The sequence below is a fragment of the Mastigoproctus giganteus genome, chromosome 5, assembly GCF_048544385.1.
Source record: "Mastigoproctus giganteus isolate SK-2022 chromosome 5, ASM4854438v1, whole genome shotgun sequence".
Classification (NCBI taxonomy): domain Eukaryota; kingdom Metazoa; phylum Arthropoda; class Arachnida; order Uropygi; family Thelyphonidae; genus Mastigoproctus; species Mastigoproctus giganteus.
Genome location: NC_143579.1, coordinates 195,405,875 through 195,423,622, shown reverse-complemented (window position 1 = coordinate 195,423,622; position 17,748 = coordinate 195,405,875). Strand labels below are relative to the sequence as shown.

The window sequence follows — 17,748 nt, the reverse complement described above, 5'->3', positions numbered from 1 at the left end:
TAGTTTGCTAATTAATATGACATTTTCATCTGATCTGACCATGGATGGATGACTTGAATGAATGGATGGATGGATTGAATCTTCAGCAAAGGGATTCACCTAGTTTTAAAATTTGAAAACCACTCAGAAGTTGTGTTCTGTCCATTGCTTGCTCTCTAAATGCCCCCTGCAATGTTTCAGAATTGTTTTTCAAGTTCATAACAGAATCTGATGCAAATATAAGTAATTTTTATTTATGCTGACACGTTAAAACAGCTTAATTGTGCAACGTACACTTAAAAATTTTAAATAAATCAAATAATACTGATAAAGAGTATCAAAATTTGCTAATTTAAAAAGAGAAAAAATAAAATAGGACTCAAAACATTGAAGCTTTCAGTATTGATGTGATGCTTTTCCCAGCTGTAAAGAACTTGAATTAAATCAGAGTCTTTTAGGTCTTTAGTGGGCAGAGTGGACAGATGTTTTTCTCAGTCCTTTCCCCCCACCCCAAGAAGCATACTGAATTCTCAGATCATTTACAGGTTGACCCTTTTCAAACACACGCCTTTCATTTTGTCCTTTTTTTTTTTTTTTTTTTCCTCTCTGTATCTTTCCATTTCCATGTCCCATCATCCTTAGCCACATACAAATACTCCAACTTTAATCCAAAAAAGCATCATATTGATGCTGAGAGCCTCTATGTTTTCAGTCTTATTTTACTTTGTCTATTTTTATGCTTTTAAACTAACATTTTAATATCCTGACCTTGCCTATGCTGACCAATGTTTCAACATAGTTGGCATCACAAGGTACACAAGGTTCTTATGTATCCTGTTCCTGACCTCCACATACTCAATTTGATGCAAACCCTTCTTTCAAATCCACCATACTACTAAAACAGAAATAGCAAAGGGTACATAATACAGTGTTACTCAGAGACATAAAATAGCAATGAAGCAAGCTATACAAGCAGAGTTGGTAAGAGGAGTCCAGTATCTTTTATGTATTCAGGAGGTTTAATTTTAGTTGAATCCGAGCTGTACTTTGGCTTTGTTGCTGATTTTGTCCATAATGATATTTTAGGCATTAGATATGTTTGTAGTATTGTTTATTCAGTCATTATATAATTTTATACAGTTACAGAAGTAATTTGGTATTTTAAATTTTTTTAAAACTAGTCTGACACACAGTCTTCGTCGGCCACCTCGCCGTAAGGAGACTCATCCTTTTAACAACCAGCCAAAGATAACACAAGTGACCCAACAGAGGAAGATCTCAGAGGATAAGGATGTGTCTGTGCTTACCCTTTCTGAACCTTCTCCTGCATCTTCCATTTTGTCTTATTCCACTTCAGCAGCTATTGCCATACCTCATCATACAAAAAATGCTCTTAATTCTTTATCTTTGGGTACTCAAGGTTCTTTAGGTAAGTGAGAATTAGCTTCTTTCAGATTTTTAAGCAAATTATTTTATATCTCATTCATTATTAATTCATTGTACAAATATGTACAAATACTTATACCCTGGAGGCCAAGGAATTACAGGTTCCAAAGTATTAGCTAATGTTTTATAGATAAAATATAGCACATTCCAATGTTTTACAGATGGTTTAATAAAGTTTCAGAAGAATAGAGAGTTAGTTAACAGGAATGCAGGCAGAAGGTAAAATGAGAGAACAGGTGAAGGATTAGAAATGCTAACATTTGTAAATGACCAGGTAGAAAACTGATGATTGGATAGAGGAATTGAACAGGTTGTGTGGAAAAGACTGGTAAAAAAAAAAAAAGCTGGAAAATTTTGATTCTTCAAAAATTTTAAAGAGTTAGGGCATATTTTGGGAGTGTAGACTCTTGGGAATCTGAGTCTTTTTGGCATGACACACTTTAATTATAATCATTATTCATATAAGTTATTTTTCTTTTAGACTATATATGTAGATGGTGGGAAAAATTAAAAGTAGCTCACAGTTTCTATACAGGTATGAATATGTAACCCAGTGGAAGTGAAAATAATGTGAGCAGTGACAATAAATGTGAAGATTTGTTACAGGTTTCTGTAGTAAATATGCACATTTCTTCTTTTCTCTTTTTTTGTTTTTTTACACTCGAAATTGATAAAAATTGCATTGTTGATATTTTAATATTACTATAAATGGAATACAGTAGTCTACACTCTTTGAGGGTGTTGTTAAGATTAGAATACACATGAAATAACCATTATTATTTTTTTGTCAATTTCCTTAATTAGAAAAAGTTCTAACCAAAAAAAAAAAAAAAAAAAAAAAAAGAAACCAGAAAGCTGATTACTGTTCATTTTTAGTTGCAAACTGCTAACTGATAAAAAAAAAAAAAAAAAAAATATATATATATACATATATATATATATATATATAGAAATAAATGATAAAGGACATAGTAAGATGGGAAAGTTATTAACAACAACGTGCCATGCCTAAAGGAAGATATGAGAAGAAAAGAATGTTAAGATCCTAATGAATTAAGTGGAAAAATTGGCTGAATTGATAAGCCAAATCATATTTACAAAAGCTAGAAAAAAGTGGTAATTAGTGCATATTAAAAAGTAGTAATAAATAGAAATGAAAATAATGAAAATAACAATTGGTACATAGATCAGGTAATTCATCAGGGGACTACACCCGATCATGTACCAAAATACTGCGTTTCTATACAAACCCATGCCGATGGAGGTAGCAATAAATTTAAAAAATAAAAATAAAAAAATAATAATAATAAAAAAAAAATAAAAATTAAAATTAAAATTTTTTGAAACCTTCATAGACATGAGTGAGGTAGCCCCAACGCAGTGTGTATATTTTAAGTGAACCGTTAAATTAAAAGGTGTAATTAAAAGGTGTACCAGGCAGCAGCATAGAAAAGGGAAGTAATACAAGGTATGGGTGGGAAAAAAGATAGTAGTAAAAAAAGGAGGTGAAAATAGCGAGAATAAGAAAAGAAGGAATGTCCGAATCGCCCTCGTATTGCACTAATAGTTCAACGGACGGAAAAAGCAGAATAGAAAGTATAAAGACGTAAAGAGAAGGAAAAGATTTTAAAGATACTAGGCAAGCTGGGTTCGTAAGTACCCAACCTCTTAGAGAGGGCCTTGGCTGTGAAGGTGTTAGTAGAAGAGGAAAATTAATACTGCTAGCCTGTGAAATATTTTGTTAATGTCACATGTAAAAAAATTAGTATAAAATTACATACCTTTAAAATTATGTAGCATCAATTAGTAGAATTATGTAGCGTCAATTAGTAAAATTATGTAGGATCAATTAGTAAAATGCATAATAAACATGATTAATAAATAGAATACAAACAAGGAGAGGTTGCTTAGTAGAAAAATAATAATGGACGCCCTCTATAGTTAAAAGTGAGGAAAAGGTCCGAATAATAATTAAAAATAATTAAGCAAAAATAATTAAAATAAAATAATGGAAAAAATTAAATAGATAAAACTTAAAAGGTAACTTAGAAAGTGAAAAGACATGAGCATCGTTCAGAATAGAAGTCATATGATGTGATCACTTTCAAAGTGGTGGGAATACCACCATTTAAATTTACAACTATACATCTGTACAAATTATCATGTTAACCCTAATCAAAATGAGATATAGTGAAACCGAATTTATGTTTAATGAAGTTAGAAAGATTTTTAATAATACGATTTATAAAATTAATAGGAATATCATTTATAATATTAGAATCAATGGACACAGATCCAAAAGTAAAAATCTGACATTCGGCAACAATATTGATACTGAAATTGAACTCTTTCACTTTCACCATCATGGTTTTAAAAACGTCAAAATCAAAATTATAGCTATCATTAATGATAACGTCCTTCGGGACTACTATGAAAATCTATTCATGTGTGCTTATAAGTCATTGTATCCATATGGTTTAAACAATAAATTTTTTAACAAAATTTTATTCAGTAATGGTTGTTTAAACACCAGCCACTGCATTTACAATCTATTCCATCTTAGTCATTTTTTCAATAATAAATGCAGACACAAACGTGGGAATAAGTCAAATAAACTTTTCCGACATACTCGGCATAATTTTCATGATATTATTTGCTCATGGGACAATACCATTCTCGATGTACATAAAATTTCTCTTTTTCTTTTCAACATCAAAAACTCTATACTAAAAGCCTTAACTTTGTATATTAATAATTTCAAATTCAAAAATATCCAACTTAAACACATCATTTCAGATATCTCTCTTTTTAGACTAGGCTCCATTACTACATATAGTAATGAATACTGTATTATTAAATTTACACATAAATGGTTTGACAAAATTCCTTGGCATCATTTGCTAAATCATCATAACAACCTCCTCCCATTTTATAATAATTTCAAGTTTAACATCCAGCACCGTTTCAATTATGAGTCTCCTATCGGACTCAAAATTTGCAACTATAAAACTATAGCCACCAATTTAGGCAATTTGAAACTTTCGGATCTTCCATGTCACTGTAATGATTCTATATATGCTCCTTTCAAAAACCAACATCATGGGCACATAATCACTGGCAATTTGGATATTGTCAAGAACATCCCCCTCAAATTGGCCATGGAAAAAGGATTCAAATTCAGACCTATTCATAAAGCCTATCTAAGAAATATATATAAGGACTTATATATTAATATCTTAAATTTCTGCAACAAATTAGCTCAAAAATATACGATACCCCATGAGGCATTCTATAACTGGATAAATGTGGTTTATCAAGATATTATAAAATCAGTTTCAAAATGTCACAACTTGTATAATAATTCACATATTAAACACTCTAATCTCAAAAATGCCATCTCAGATCTACAAGGAAAATTTATCATCACCCCTGTAGATAAAGCTTCTAACAACTTCGCAATCTTTTGTAAACAGTTCTACTATACTACTCTTAAAAAGGAAGTCGACAGCAGTACCACATTTTTACGCTGTAATCTTGGCATTAATACGACCATCAAAAAACTTATAGCTTTGCATAAAAAACTACATACCAAAATGCGCAATTCTACATTACCATTCCTATATATGATTGCCAAGTTCCACAAAGATCCTGTTGGCTTTAGATTCATCACTAGTGCCAAAAAAAGCGGTTGTTATCTTCCAGGTAAACAATTTTTTAAACTACTAACTACCATCTTCATTAATATTCCATCAACCTGGATCATTAATAATAACCACAACATCATTAAAATCTTCAATTCTAATGCCAAAATCTTTAGTATCGAAACCTATGACTTTACTAATTTATTTACTTCCTTACCACATCATTTAATTATCTCTGTACTCAATCAATTATATCTTAAATACAAGCACGTTCTACCCGTGGATGAGATTGTCTGGAATAATTATATCAACTTATGTATTCTTAATAACTATATTTACGATGGCAGTAATACCTATAGACAATCAATAGGAGTTCCCATGGGCTCACCAATTTCCAGTATAGTTTCCAACTTATTTCTACATTACTACGAAGATCTTTATACTAATAACAATCCAAACCTTAATTTCTTCGCATTTAGATATGTTGATGATATCTTGATTTTAAATTATCATTTTGAAAATATTGCTAAATTGATATATCCTACTGAACTTACCTTAAACAAAGAAAATAATGGTAACCAACACGCAAACTTTCTCGATTTAAGCATTACTTTAAATAATTCACCTCTTCGTAATACCTTGGAAGTATTTGATAAAAGAAGTCAATTTAATTTCAACATTATTTATTTAACAAATTGGAACTCTAATATTTCCATTACAGTTCATAAAAATATCATCCATACACAAATTTTACGTCTTGCGTATCTTAGCAGCAATCAAACACTTTTTATCAAAGCTTTAAACGGCCTATATACCAAATTATGTTTAAATGATATTCCTATTAATTTTATAAATCGTATTATTAAAAATCTTTCTAACTTCATTAAACATAAATTCGGTTTCACTATATCTCATTTTGATTAGGGTTAACATGATAATTTGTACAGATGTATAGTTGTAAATTTAAATGGTGGTATTCCCACCACTTTGAAAGTGATCACATCATATGACTTCTATTCTGAACGATGCTCATGTCTTTTCACTTTCTAAGTTACCTTTTAAGTTTTATCTATTTAATTTTTTCCATTATTTTATTTTAATTATTTTTGCTTAATTATTTTTAATTATTATTCGGACCTTTTCCTCACTTTTAACTATAGAGGGCGTCCATTATTATTTTTCTACTAAGCAACCTCTCCTTGTTTGTATTCTATTTATTAATCATGTTTATTATGCATTTTACTAATTGATCCTACATAATTTTACTAATTGACGCTACATAATTCTACTAATTGATGCTACATAATTCTACTAATTGATGCTACATAATTTTAAAGGTATGTAATTTTATACTAATTTTTTTACATGTGACATTAACAAAATATTTCACAGGCTAGCAGTATTAATTTTCCTCTTCTACTAACACCTTCACAGCCAAGGCCCTCTCTAAGAGGTTGGGTACTTACGAACCCAGCTTGCCTAGTATCTTTAAAATCTTTTCCTTCTCTTTACGTCTTTATACTTTCTATTCTGCTTTTTCCGTCCGTTGAACTATTAGTGCAATACGAGGGCGATTCGGACATTCCTTCTTTTCTTATTCTCGCTATTTTCGCCTCCTTTTTTTACTACTATCTTTTTTCCCACCCATACCTTGTATTACTTCCCTTTTCTATGCTGCTGCCTGGTACACCTTTTAATTACACCTTTTAATTTAACGGTTCACTTAAAATATACACACTGCGTTGGGGCTACCTCACTCATGTCTATGAAGGTTTCAAAAAATTTTAATTTTAATTTTTATTTTTTTTTATTATTATTATTTTTTTATTTTTATTTTTTAAATTTATTGCTACCTCCATCGGCATGGGTTTGTATAGAAACGCAGTATTTTGGTACATGATCGGGTGTAGTCCCCTGATGAATTACCTGATCTATGTACCAATTGTTATTTTCATTATTTTCATTTCTATTTATTACTACTTTTTAATATGCACTAATTACCACTTTTTTCTAGCTTTTGTAAATATGATTTGGCTTATCAATTCAGCCAATTTTTCCACTTAATTCATTAGGATCTTAACATTCTTTTCTTCTCATATCTTCCTTTAGGCATGGCACGTTGTTGTTAATAACTTTCCCATCTTACTATGTCCTTTATCATTTATTTCTATGTTTTATTTTATAGTTGTATCCTGTTCTGTAGCCTTGCGCGTCCAGGTACATCTATTCTCTATTTTCTTTTTCTTTTCCTTTCTTTACCTTTTTCTTCTCCTTTCTTTACCTTTTTCACCTGTTTTATATACTATATATATATATATATATATATATATATATATATATAGAGCTTCTTTGATAGTACGAACCAGAGCTATAATGCTCAATATATTCTACGTTGATTATCAATATTTGTAAAAGAATAAGAGAAGTTTACCTCAATATGATACATAGAACACTTCCATATGATACTCTCCAGAAATTAAAACGAAAACAATTAAAAAAATCGAAAATCTTAGATTACAGTAAGAAATAATTAAAAGTCAATTAAAAACAATTAAAAATCAATTTAACACAATTAAAAATTAAGTTAAAAATTAATTTAACGAAAAAATTGCAAAATGATTTTCCTGACAATGTTTTTCGACCGTATGTTGTGATTACAGGAATGAAAATTACCAAATAAGGGTGAGCATGAAACTTAAATAGGGATTATTTGTCTTTGCACATGCACATAAAAGACCACGAATTGGAGATTAGATATGCCCGGCAAACATTAACAGAATTTTCGTGTAATTTAATTTCAACAGTTTCTGCAATTAATAGTCCCATATAATTACGTTGGACACTAAGTATTTTGGCCTCATTAAATAAAAAAGTATGTTTTTCATTAAAGCAAGTAATGTTGTATACCAGGTCATTTATTTGTGTTGCAAATGAGGAAAGGACTGAGCGATTGTTCAGTATAGTGTGTAATTTCCATATTGGCCTGGCTACAATTTTAAATTTGGTATCTTTAAAGAATCTGTTAAGTTGTTTGTGCCACTGTTCAACATATGGGACAGAAATAAAGTATTTTTTGATATTACTATTGTTGGTTGGTGTAGTTTTTTGTATCCTATACTTAGCTTGTACCCTAATTCAGTTTATTGTAGCAAGGGGTAACCCCTATTTAAGAATCTACTGGTTAATATTTGTATTTCTGAGCCCAAAGCAGGTTCTGTCGTTGAATATTTACATTGGTGTGCAAAATTTAAGGACCAGTCAGGTTTTCAACTGTAGCTTCTCATAGGAGTGGCCTGGATATGGGAAAAGCATACCAAAGGAACCTTGTTTCTTTCATCATTTCTGTACGAAATGAAGAAGGAAACAACACCGACACAACAACGGTAACAAAACGGTACAGAGGGACTTTATTCAAAAATGGCAACATAGCACTGGCTGCCATGATACAGATGCATCACTGCCAAAGATGGACAAAGGGAAGAGACAAAGTACACAAAGAAATTTTTGGTTTGCCAATGGGATTAAGCCTGAGCAGCCTAATATTGGAGATCTATCTCTCGACGATTGAGCGTATATATTTTGACACCTTTTCTACCCCGTATCACATACTATGGTAGTTATTTACAAAAGGATTTACAAAAAAAATTCAATTTATTTTAAATAAATAAATAAATATCCATTTATTTGTTGTGCCAGATGATTACATAATTGACTAAAGACAACATAGAAGTTTACATCGGCCACAAAGATACAGGAATGATAACAGAATTATCTTATTTACATCAAGAATCAAATATATAAAAGAAATACACATGCATCCCCACTCTACAGGTTAGCAGAAAGCTTGGCATTGACAGTTCCTTGCAGTATTGGTGGTTTACAGAGAATAGGAATGCACAAATATTGAGATGCTGAATAAGTTTGAGCAAGGAAAGAAAAGAACCTATTGAGAGAAAAAATTTGATTAGAGAGAGGAACTAATGAACTTCTGTCTTGTATTCCTAGTAGAGAAGGGAGTGAGTAATATGCCAACTAACTGTATCCTAAATAGAAAAGGCCTACCGAGCATTTCAGCAGAGTTTGGAAACTGCATGTAAAGATATAATATGAAGCAGTTTCTCGAGTGGAACCCGGATTAAGTTTTCTGTTATTGTTGGACAAGAGATGTTATGTTCATGGCCAGATTTTAGGGTCAGCCTATATTAATAGCTGATATTATACTGAGTGGAGACTCTTCATTCAGAAAGATACTGCAGTTGACCAGATTTCAGCTGCATATATAAGATAGAAAATAAGTTTTTATATAGCAGAGAATAAGTTGGAGGTGTGAAGCATTTGTTTCAATACCCACATTTTACAGAGAGATAGAGTTTTAAGAAAGTTGATGTGAGAAAGATAAGTTAATTACATCAAGAGACTTGTAAATTTCTGAAAAAAACATTAACATTATTCATGGGATAGCCTGATATAACACATCATTATGTAGACTATATGATACTTGAAAGAAAAGGTAGAACTTTTTTTTAATAGAAATGTTTGTTGTTACATTATAAAATATGATAAAAATTTAATAATTTTTAAATTTTTTTAAGAAGAGGGGGAACGAACTTATAGAAGACCTCCTTCTAAAGATGACCTTGATTCGGAAATTTCACCACCCTATAGAACTATTGTCGGTAGTGCTGGATCACCTGTTGAGCCCAATTTTTGTAAGCAATTGCTTGTACGTAGACCTAAAGCATTAGTAAATCCCTTTGATCCTTCTCATGTTACAATTAAGCTGACATCAAATCGAAGAAGATGGACTCATGTTTTTCCACTTGGTGAGTTAGTTTCAATATTTTTAAAAACACATTTAGTGTATGTGTTTCTTAAAATTAATTTCAGCTTATGCCATGGGATATCATTTCTCTCTTTTTTTTTTTTTTTTTTTTTAGCCTTTTTCTTATTGTGTTCTAAAAAAGAAAACATCTGTAGGTAATTTGCTTTAGTATTTAATTTTTATAGTAATAATTAAAATAATAACACTTCCCCCCTCTCTCTGTATATGTATTAACTATATATGAAAAGGATGGCTTTAAACTATAAATCAGAAAAATTATATTTAAATGCTAGGATTAAAATAACTTAATTTTTTTTAAAAATTTCCTGAGGAACTGCTGCTGGAATTCAGTGGAAAGTGATCTAGAAGAAAGATCAGCATCTATAATGCTTTTAAACCATGCAAGTTATTTTTATAATTTTGCTGATTTATAGTCTTAAGCCATCCTTTTCACATGCAGAGAGAAAGTATCTCTAATTTAATTATTTAGTTTCCTGTGTAATCAATTTCATCTTTTACATTACCAATTTTTATTATTAAATTTTATGAATAGAATTGACATTTTCATTAATTCAAATAAATATTGTTTTAATGCAATTTTTGCTATATATTTCCCATATGACTTACTTTAATAATAAGTATTTTGTAAGCCTTGTTTAAACAAAATTAAATTTGTTGAAATTCAGTGCAGGAAAATTCAGTTATCTTCAAAGTTCGCCTGTATGAAATGTTTTGCTTACAAAAAAAAAAGTTGCTTATGAAAATGTTAGTACAGGAATCATTAAACACCAGTTTGTTTTTATATTGTTCAAAAATAACTACCTACAACAAGGTATTAATTGCACTTCATATTGTAAATATTTTTGCTTGAAAGAATTATGAATTATACTGCATAATTTTTCCTAGAAAAAAAATATGATAAATAAAAAAACTTTGTATAAATTTGTTTACCTTTGTAATACATATTTATTTTATTTTATTATTAATAAAAATTGATATTTAATAGAGGAAAATTTGCCTGCATCTGTGTTAAATTTCCAGAATTTATTTGAATAAATATCAGGTATATTAAACAGAGGAGTGTTTCAATGAAGATTTCAAATAAATTCACTGAAATGAGCTTTTACTATGAAATGATTCATGCTTCCCTGAGAAATTCTTTGTAACAGGGTTTTATTATATACTAAAGTTTCTTCAAAAATTAAAATGCATTTAGCTTTAAGTTATACTTTTGTATTACAAGCATTCTTTACAAGTTATGCCACTCAGTGTTTCAGAAAGCTACATAAAGATCCTTGGATTAAAATGGGCATTTCATTGATAGGAATAGAGAATAACAATTGTAATAATCTATGTTATAAATTTACAGTAACCCTGTTGGTTGTTGCTTACTTAGGTTGTACAGTCTTTATAACTGTGTTAGAAAGGCCAAGGTGTGATGCACTTAACAAGGGTAAAAATACAAAGGGTACTAGGAAAGTTTTGCAATACAGCTTTGTTTATTTAATTTTTTCAAAGTAATTTCCTCTACATTCAATACACCTCTCCATCCTCCGAAACCAATCTTTAAACCAGTTCTGCCAAGTTTCACTAGGGAGTAAAGCACACTCGTTGTCCCAAGCCCGTAGAAGGTCCTCATCACTGGAAAACCGCCTCCCTTTTAGCTTCATTTTCACATGCGGGAACAGTGCAAAGTCACAGGGAGCAAGGTCTGGACTGTAGGGAGGGTGCTCGAGAAGTTTCAGTCCTGTCGTGGTCAAATATTCGGTGCAGGCTTTGGCGCGGTGAGCTGGAGCATTTTCGTGATGGAGGTACCAGGTGTCCATTCTTGACTTTGGCCGCAGGTTCTTCATAGATCCAATGACTTTAGGCAGGCATTGTTCAGTATACCACTTAGCTGTGACTGTCTTCTGCGTGTCCAAAACGACACGTTCCACAATTCCACTCGATTTGAAAAATACAGCTATCATTTTCTTCTTTACAGATCGGGATTTTCTGACAATTACTGGTGTGTCGTCATCATCAAAGACCCAAACTTTGTTTTGAACCTTGGTCGGCAGATCGTAATAGTACAGCCAAGTCTCGTCACCTGTCACGATGTTGTTCACATACCGAGATTGTCCCTTATCAAACTTTTTTAACATCTCCCGGCACCAAGTTACACGTCATGTCATCTGCTCTTCAGTCAGTTGATGCGGCACCCAGAGTTTCTTCACGTGCAAATGATCTTGCAGAATCGAACGAATTGCTGGTGCATTTAGGCCCAAAGTATCCTCTATCTGTTGGTAGGTCACTCGCCTGTTTTCGTCAAGCATTTTCCTCACAGCAGTAACGTTTTCCTCCGTAACTGACGTTCGTGGCCTTCCCGGCCTCTCAGAATCCTCCAGAGTGAAATTTCCCCTTTGGAATTCTCTATACCACCTGAATATCGTTGTACGATGTGGACAATCATCATCTAGTGCAAGAGTCATTTCTTCTAAGCACTGGTCTATGGTTAAACCACGCACGAAATTATACCGCAAAACTGTCCTTATCTCATTTCGTGACCACGATGCCATCGCAAGCACTTTCACTCTCACTACTAATGAATAACTGAGCCCATCGACTTGGCGCGGCGGCTACTATGCACATATGAACATGTCTAAACATGCAGCAACAAGCAGCTTCCTGTGATTCATTGTTGCGTCATATTGCAAAACTTTCCTAGTACCCTTTGTACAAGAATGGTTAAAAAGATTAATTCTGTGTAGACCAGAAAGCATCATTCAGAATAAAACGGAACTCTTGTTGCTAAGTGAACATGAATAACAAGAGTAAAAATAATTTAGACTAACTCTATGGTACAGTATCCACAGGGTTACAATAAATGTGACCCTGTGGATACTGTACTAAACAAGCTAGAAAAAACTATAAATTGGACAGAGTTTGAAAGAAATCAAGTACATTGATAACCAGTAATCCATTTAACCTATAACCCCATAATCTTTTTTTTATTTAGCATAACTTTATTCTGTAATACATTACTGTGGGGGTGTAAAGGAATCATATTGCATTAACATATGGAGACATGTGGAAGTATCTATTTAAGAAATAAGAGAGAGATGTTATTAACTTCCTGGTTTGTAGATTAGGTGCTATGAGGAGCATTCAAAAATTTCATGGCCTGAGAATGAAAGGGGAGTGGCACAGTTTTCAGAAATTCTATACTTAATGTATAACACATATAATAACTCACCAAGTTTCAATAATGTCTTTTTTAATTACAGCTCCTAAAGTCAACAAACTTGTGTGAAAGGAAAGATGAACAAAATCAATCACTGTACAATCATGCAATATTTGGGAAAACAAGGGACTAATGCCAAAGGCAATTCATGAGGATATGGTTACAACATTGGGGGAGGATGCCCCTTCCTATTCCATGGTTAAGAAGTGGTCAGCAAAATTTAAATGAAGGAGAGAGAGCCTGGAAAATGACCTACACTGTGGAAGACCTGCAACATGCATCACTCCAGAAGTTGTTGACAATGTGCATGATCTGGTGATGAGTGATCAACAAGTGACAGTTTCGTATATTGCCAGTGTCTTGAGCATCTCATCTGAACATGTGTACCACATAATAATAGAGTTTCTCCCTATGAAAAAGGTGTCAGCATGATGGATCCCAAAGTTGTTGACAGCAGATCAAAAATGCACACAAAGGTTGTCAAGTGAATATTTGCATCATTTTCAAGCAGATCCAGCAAATTTCCTTGCAAGATTTGTGATCATGATTGAGAAGTGGGTCTCACTTTCATCCACAGACAAAGTAGCAGTCTGAACAGTGTAAACACAGCTCTTCTCCCTCTCCAAAAAAGCCAAATCAGTTCCTTCTGCTTGCATCGGTTTTTGGGATGCTGATGGAGTGTTGCTAGTGGATTACCTTCAGACAGTCACAAGGGAATATTATGCAGACTTTATGAACCATTTTCACGAGCACATTAAAGACAAATGCCAGGGAAACTCAGCAAAGGAATCTTGTTCCACCAGGACAATGTACCTGTTCACAATTCTGTCATTTCTGTGGCTGCACTGCAAGTGCGGCTTTGAAATCTTGGACCATTTGCCATATTCACCAGATCTAGCACCCTCAGATGTTCTCCTATTTCCTAATTTGAAAAAATACCTGGCTAACACCCACTTTTTTCACCAACAGTGATGGCATTGATGTTATGGATGCATTCCTGGAGGCTCAAGAGGAAACTTTCTTTACAGCCAGAATCAACATGTGGCAAAAGTTTATTGACTCCAAGGGGACTATATTGAAAAGAAACTTCTTACCAGACTCCTGAAATAAACTCTTCATACTCAGGCCAGAAACTTTTCAAATGCCCCATATTTTTAAAATATTTTGCCAAAACAATGCACCACCCAGTGAATTGATTAACTTCACATCTTTCAGAGGCACTATGACAGGCACTTAATAGACAATAAAATAATTTTAGCAGAAACAGTCTTCAAATGAGCAAGAGTCATATTTACCTTTACTGTTTAGCTTTTATTAACCTTTATTATTTAACATAACTTTATTTTATAATATGTTACTGTAGGGTAAAGAAATCACATCACATTAACATGTGGAGACATGTGGGAAATGCCTGTTTAAGAAATAAAAAAAAAAAGAGAAGTATTACCCTCATGACTTGCAAATTAGGCACTATATATGGTGCCTTACCTTTGGCCATTGAATTTCTGCATAGGCTATTTGAAAAATGCCATATACATTTTTCAAATTTTCTTGCCAATAAATGCACCGCTCAGTGGGTGGGGGGAGAGAGGTGAAAATCGCGAGTGTGGATGTTTCTCGCTAATCCTTGTTCAGTATGTGTTATGCGCTTGTCACGGAAGATTGGTGGGTTATACCTTTCATGAGGCCCAAGGCAAAATGGAATTTGGGGGCCCTATCTAAAGAAAAAACTAATAAAGAATACAGTAAACCCCCGCTATTCGCGGTTTCGCGTATTCATGGTCGCTGATTTAATATAAAATGAAACCAAAAAAAAATGTGAATTTTAAAGCGCCGTGAACATTTTCCGCCATAAAAAAACATGGGCGTGGCTAAAATTATCTTTCCCGATCAAAACAGCGCTCAGTGGGTGGGGGGAGAGAGGTGAAAATCGCGAGCGTGGATGTTTCTCGCTAATCCTTGTTCAGTATGTGTTATGCGCTTGTCATGGAAGGTTTCGTCGTTTGCTTTTAATTTATATGCTTATAAATTGAATAAATTGATATGCTTACAAAAGTGATAAATCTACCATTTTGCAGTGTAAAACAGACTTTTACACTGCAAAAGAAAGTGACTTTATTGTGGACAAGTTCTTTCTAACCCGTACAAAAATATGGCTACGAATAACAAGGGAAATGTGAAAAGATCAAAGAAGGTGATGATATTAGTGAATAAAATTGAGTTATTAGACAAAATTTCTAATGGCGAAAGTGTCTCCTCAGTGCCAAAACATTATAAAATCAATGAGTCAATGGTACGATCAATCAAAAAATCAGAAGAAAAAATCCGCCGTAGTGTCCATGAAAACGTGCTAATTGCTTCAAAAATTTGCCCTATAACTCGTGATGTTAAATTAGAAAAAATGGAAAAAGCTTTAAATCTGTGGATAGAAGACCGAACTCAAAATAAAATTCCGTTAAGTTCACTCATCATTCGTGAAAAGGCAAAACTCCTTTATCAACACTTTAGCGAAACTGTCGATAGCACTGGCTGGATAAGTTTTTTAAGCTAGCAAAGGCGCTGGTTTGAAAAATTTGTTTGAAATTTCTAATAAATATTACATTTAATATTAAATTGTTTCTTATTTTCATTTCGATGCCATATGCTTGCATTTCACTATGTATATAGTCATATTATGAAAGTACATATAATACATACAAAGACAAAATTTTAGACTAGTTTTTCTTATATATTTCATACTTTGGAACGGAACCCCTTTATTACTATGGGAGCAATAACTCAGTATTCGTGTTTTCGGTATTTGCGGAATTTCTCAGGAACGTAACCCCCGTGAATAGCGGGGGTTTACTGTATTTTTAATTTCATTTTATTGTGACAACAAAACAAACAAATTATATGACATAAGAACTAAATATAAAATTTCATCAAAATCAGTAAAACAATTTTTGAAAAAAACGGAATTTTCAAATTAATCTTCAAGTAAAGTTCATTCACCTTGGTAGATAGAAAGTTCAGTTTCTGATAAAAATCACTTTCTGATAAATATTAGTGAAAAACAGCAATGAGTTTTTGAAACAGTGATTTTGGGGCTCCTCTCTGATCAGGGCCCTAGGCAGATGTCTTTTTTGCCTATAGGATAATGTTCCACTGTCTCCAATGAAATGATGACATTCAGCACCTTTCAGAGGCACTATAAGGGGCACTTAGTAAGCAGTTAAATAATTGAGACCACATACATGAGGGGGCATAAATTTAAGTTGAGGAAGGATGTTTGCAGGATAGATGTACAGAAGTTTGCCTTCAGCCAGCAAGTAGTTGATTGTTTGAATAGGCTGTTGTTGTGAAAGTGAATGGTTTGAAAACTTTCAAGGAAGACAAATTCTTGATTCTTGGAGGGTAAGCATGGGTGAAGTTTGTGTGTGTTTTGGTTGATGCTATATAAGCTTCCTTCTTGTCACTATTACTAATACCTTTTTATTAGTACGAGGGGTTTCCAAAAAGTAAGGTAATGCATTTTTTTTCTTAATAGTGGTGAAAGGGAATGAGATGAAATGCAGTGGATAGGTAGACCCGTTAATAATGTTCAAAAAGACCACCAGTGCAATGTTGCTGTTGTCATTTGGTTTTCAGGAGCATTAGCAACTAAGGCCATATTGCTCCGGGATATGCGGTGGTCATTCCCTGACCTTTCCGCATCCTCCGTGTTTGGTGGTGACGGGCTCGAACCCCGGTCTAATCAAGAAGCGTGTGCTACGCACTGCTGCTCCTTCCCACCTGGCTACGGAGGCGCCTATGCAATGTTGCATTACTGTCACCTCACAGCAGATACCAGTTTCAAAATGGCAGCTACCATGCGAGTGTGGTCCAAAACAGGTGTTCGTGAAGTTATTCGCTTTTTGCAAGCAAAAAGGGTCTTCACCAAGTGACATTCACCACGAATTGGTTGCTGTGTATGGCGAAAAGGTGATGACAAAGAAGCAGGTGTGTTTTTTTTTTGGTAGTTGTTGACGCATCGGCTTCTGTGGCCATAATGCACCTCCCAAAGTTTTTGCAGTACTTTAATCCAAGCCCGAGGCGGGATTCGAACCCACGACCTTTGGGTTGCCAGACAGGCACTTTACCCACCCGGCTAGCCCGGTCGACGTGTTTTTGGTGCAATGAATTTAAAGCAGGCTGTGTTGATATTGAAGATAGACATCGGGCAGGCAGGCCTTCATTAAGCAAGACAAAATACAACATTTCGAGCATTAAGGGGCATCGTTTTTGAAAACAGGCGAGTGAAATTGCACAAATAGGGAACGTGAGTAAGTCATGAAACTGTTCATGATGTCTTTGACTTTTGAAAGGTGTGCTGCCACTGGGCGCCCTGACAATTGTCAGAGGAGGACAAGCAAAATGCATGGAGATGTGGCTGGAGAACCTTTTGTGATGCAGCAACGAAGGAGAGGATTTTCTTGCTTGCATAGTCACAGCAGACAAAACGTGAATTCATCACTTTACCCCGGAGAGCAAACAAGACTCCATGACCTGGAAACATCCACAATCTTCTGTGTGCAAAAAATTCAAAACTGTTCCCAGTGTCCGAAAAGTCATGGCCACAGTGTTCTGGGATCACCAAGGTGTTCTGTTGGTGGATT

The 17,748-nt window shown here is 33.5% G+C and overlaps 1 protein-coding gene across 1 annotated transcript in view; it reads left to right on the top strand.

Annotated features, from left to right (window-relative positions):
• The window catches only part of Iml1 (GATOR complex protein Iml1), a gene marked incomplete at its 5' end in the record, with an annotated part of 444,528 nt that overhangs the window by 227,199 nt on the left and 199,581 nt on the right, over positions 1–17,748 (top strand). The window contains 2 exons of the mRNA XM_090374757.1: positions 1,161–1,408; positions 9,659–9,889. Of these exons, the coding sequence (XP_090230883.1) occupies positions 1,161–1,408; positions 9,659–9,889 (479 nt within the window). The remainder of the gene's footprint in view (positions 1–1,160; positions 1,409–9,658; positions 9,890–17,748) is intronic.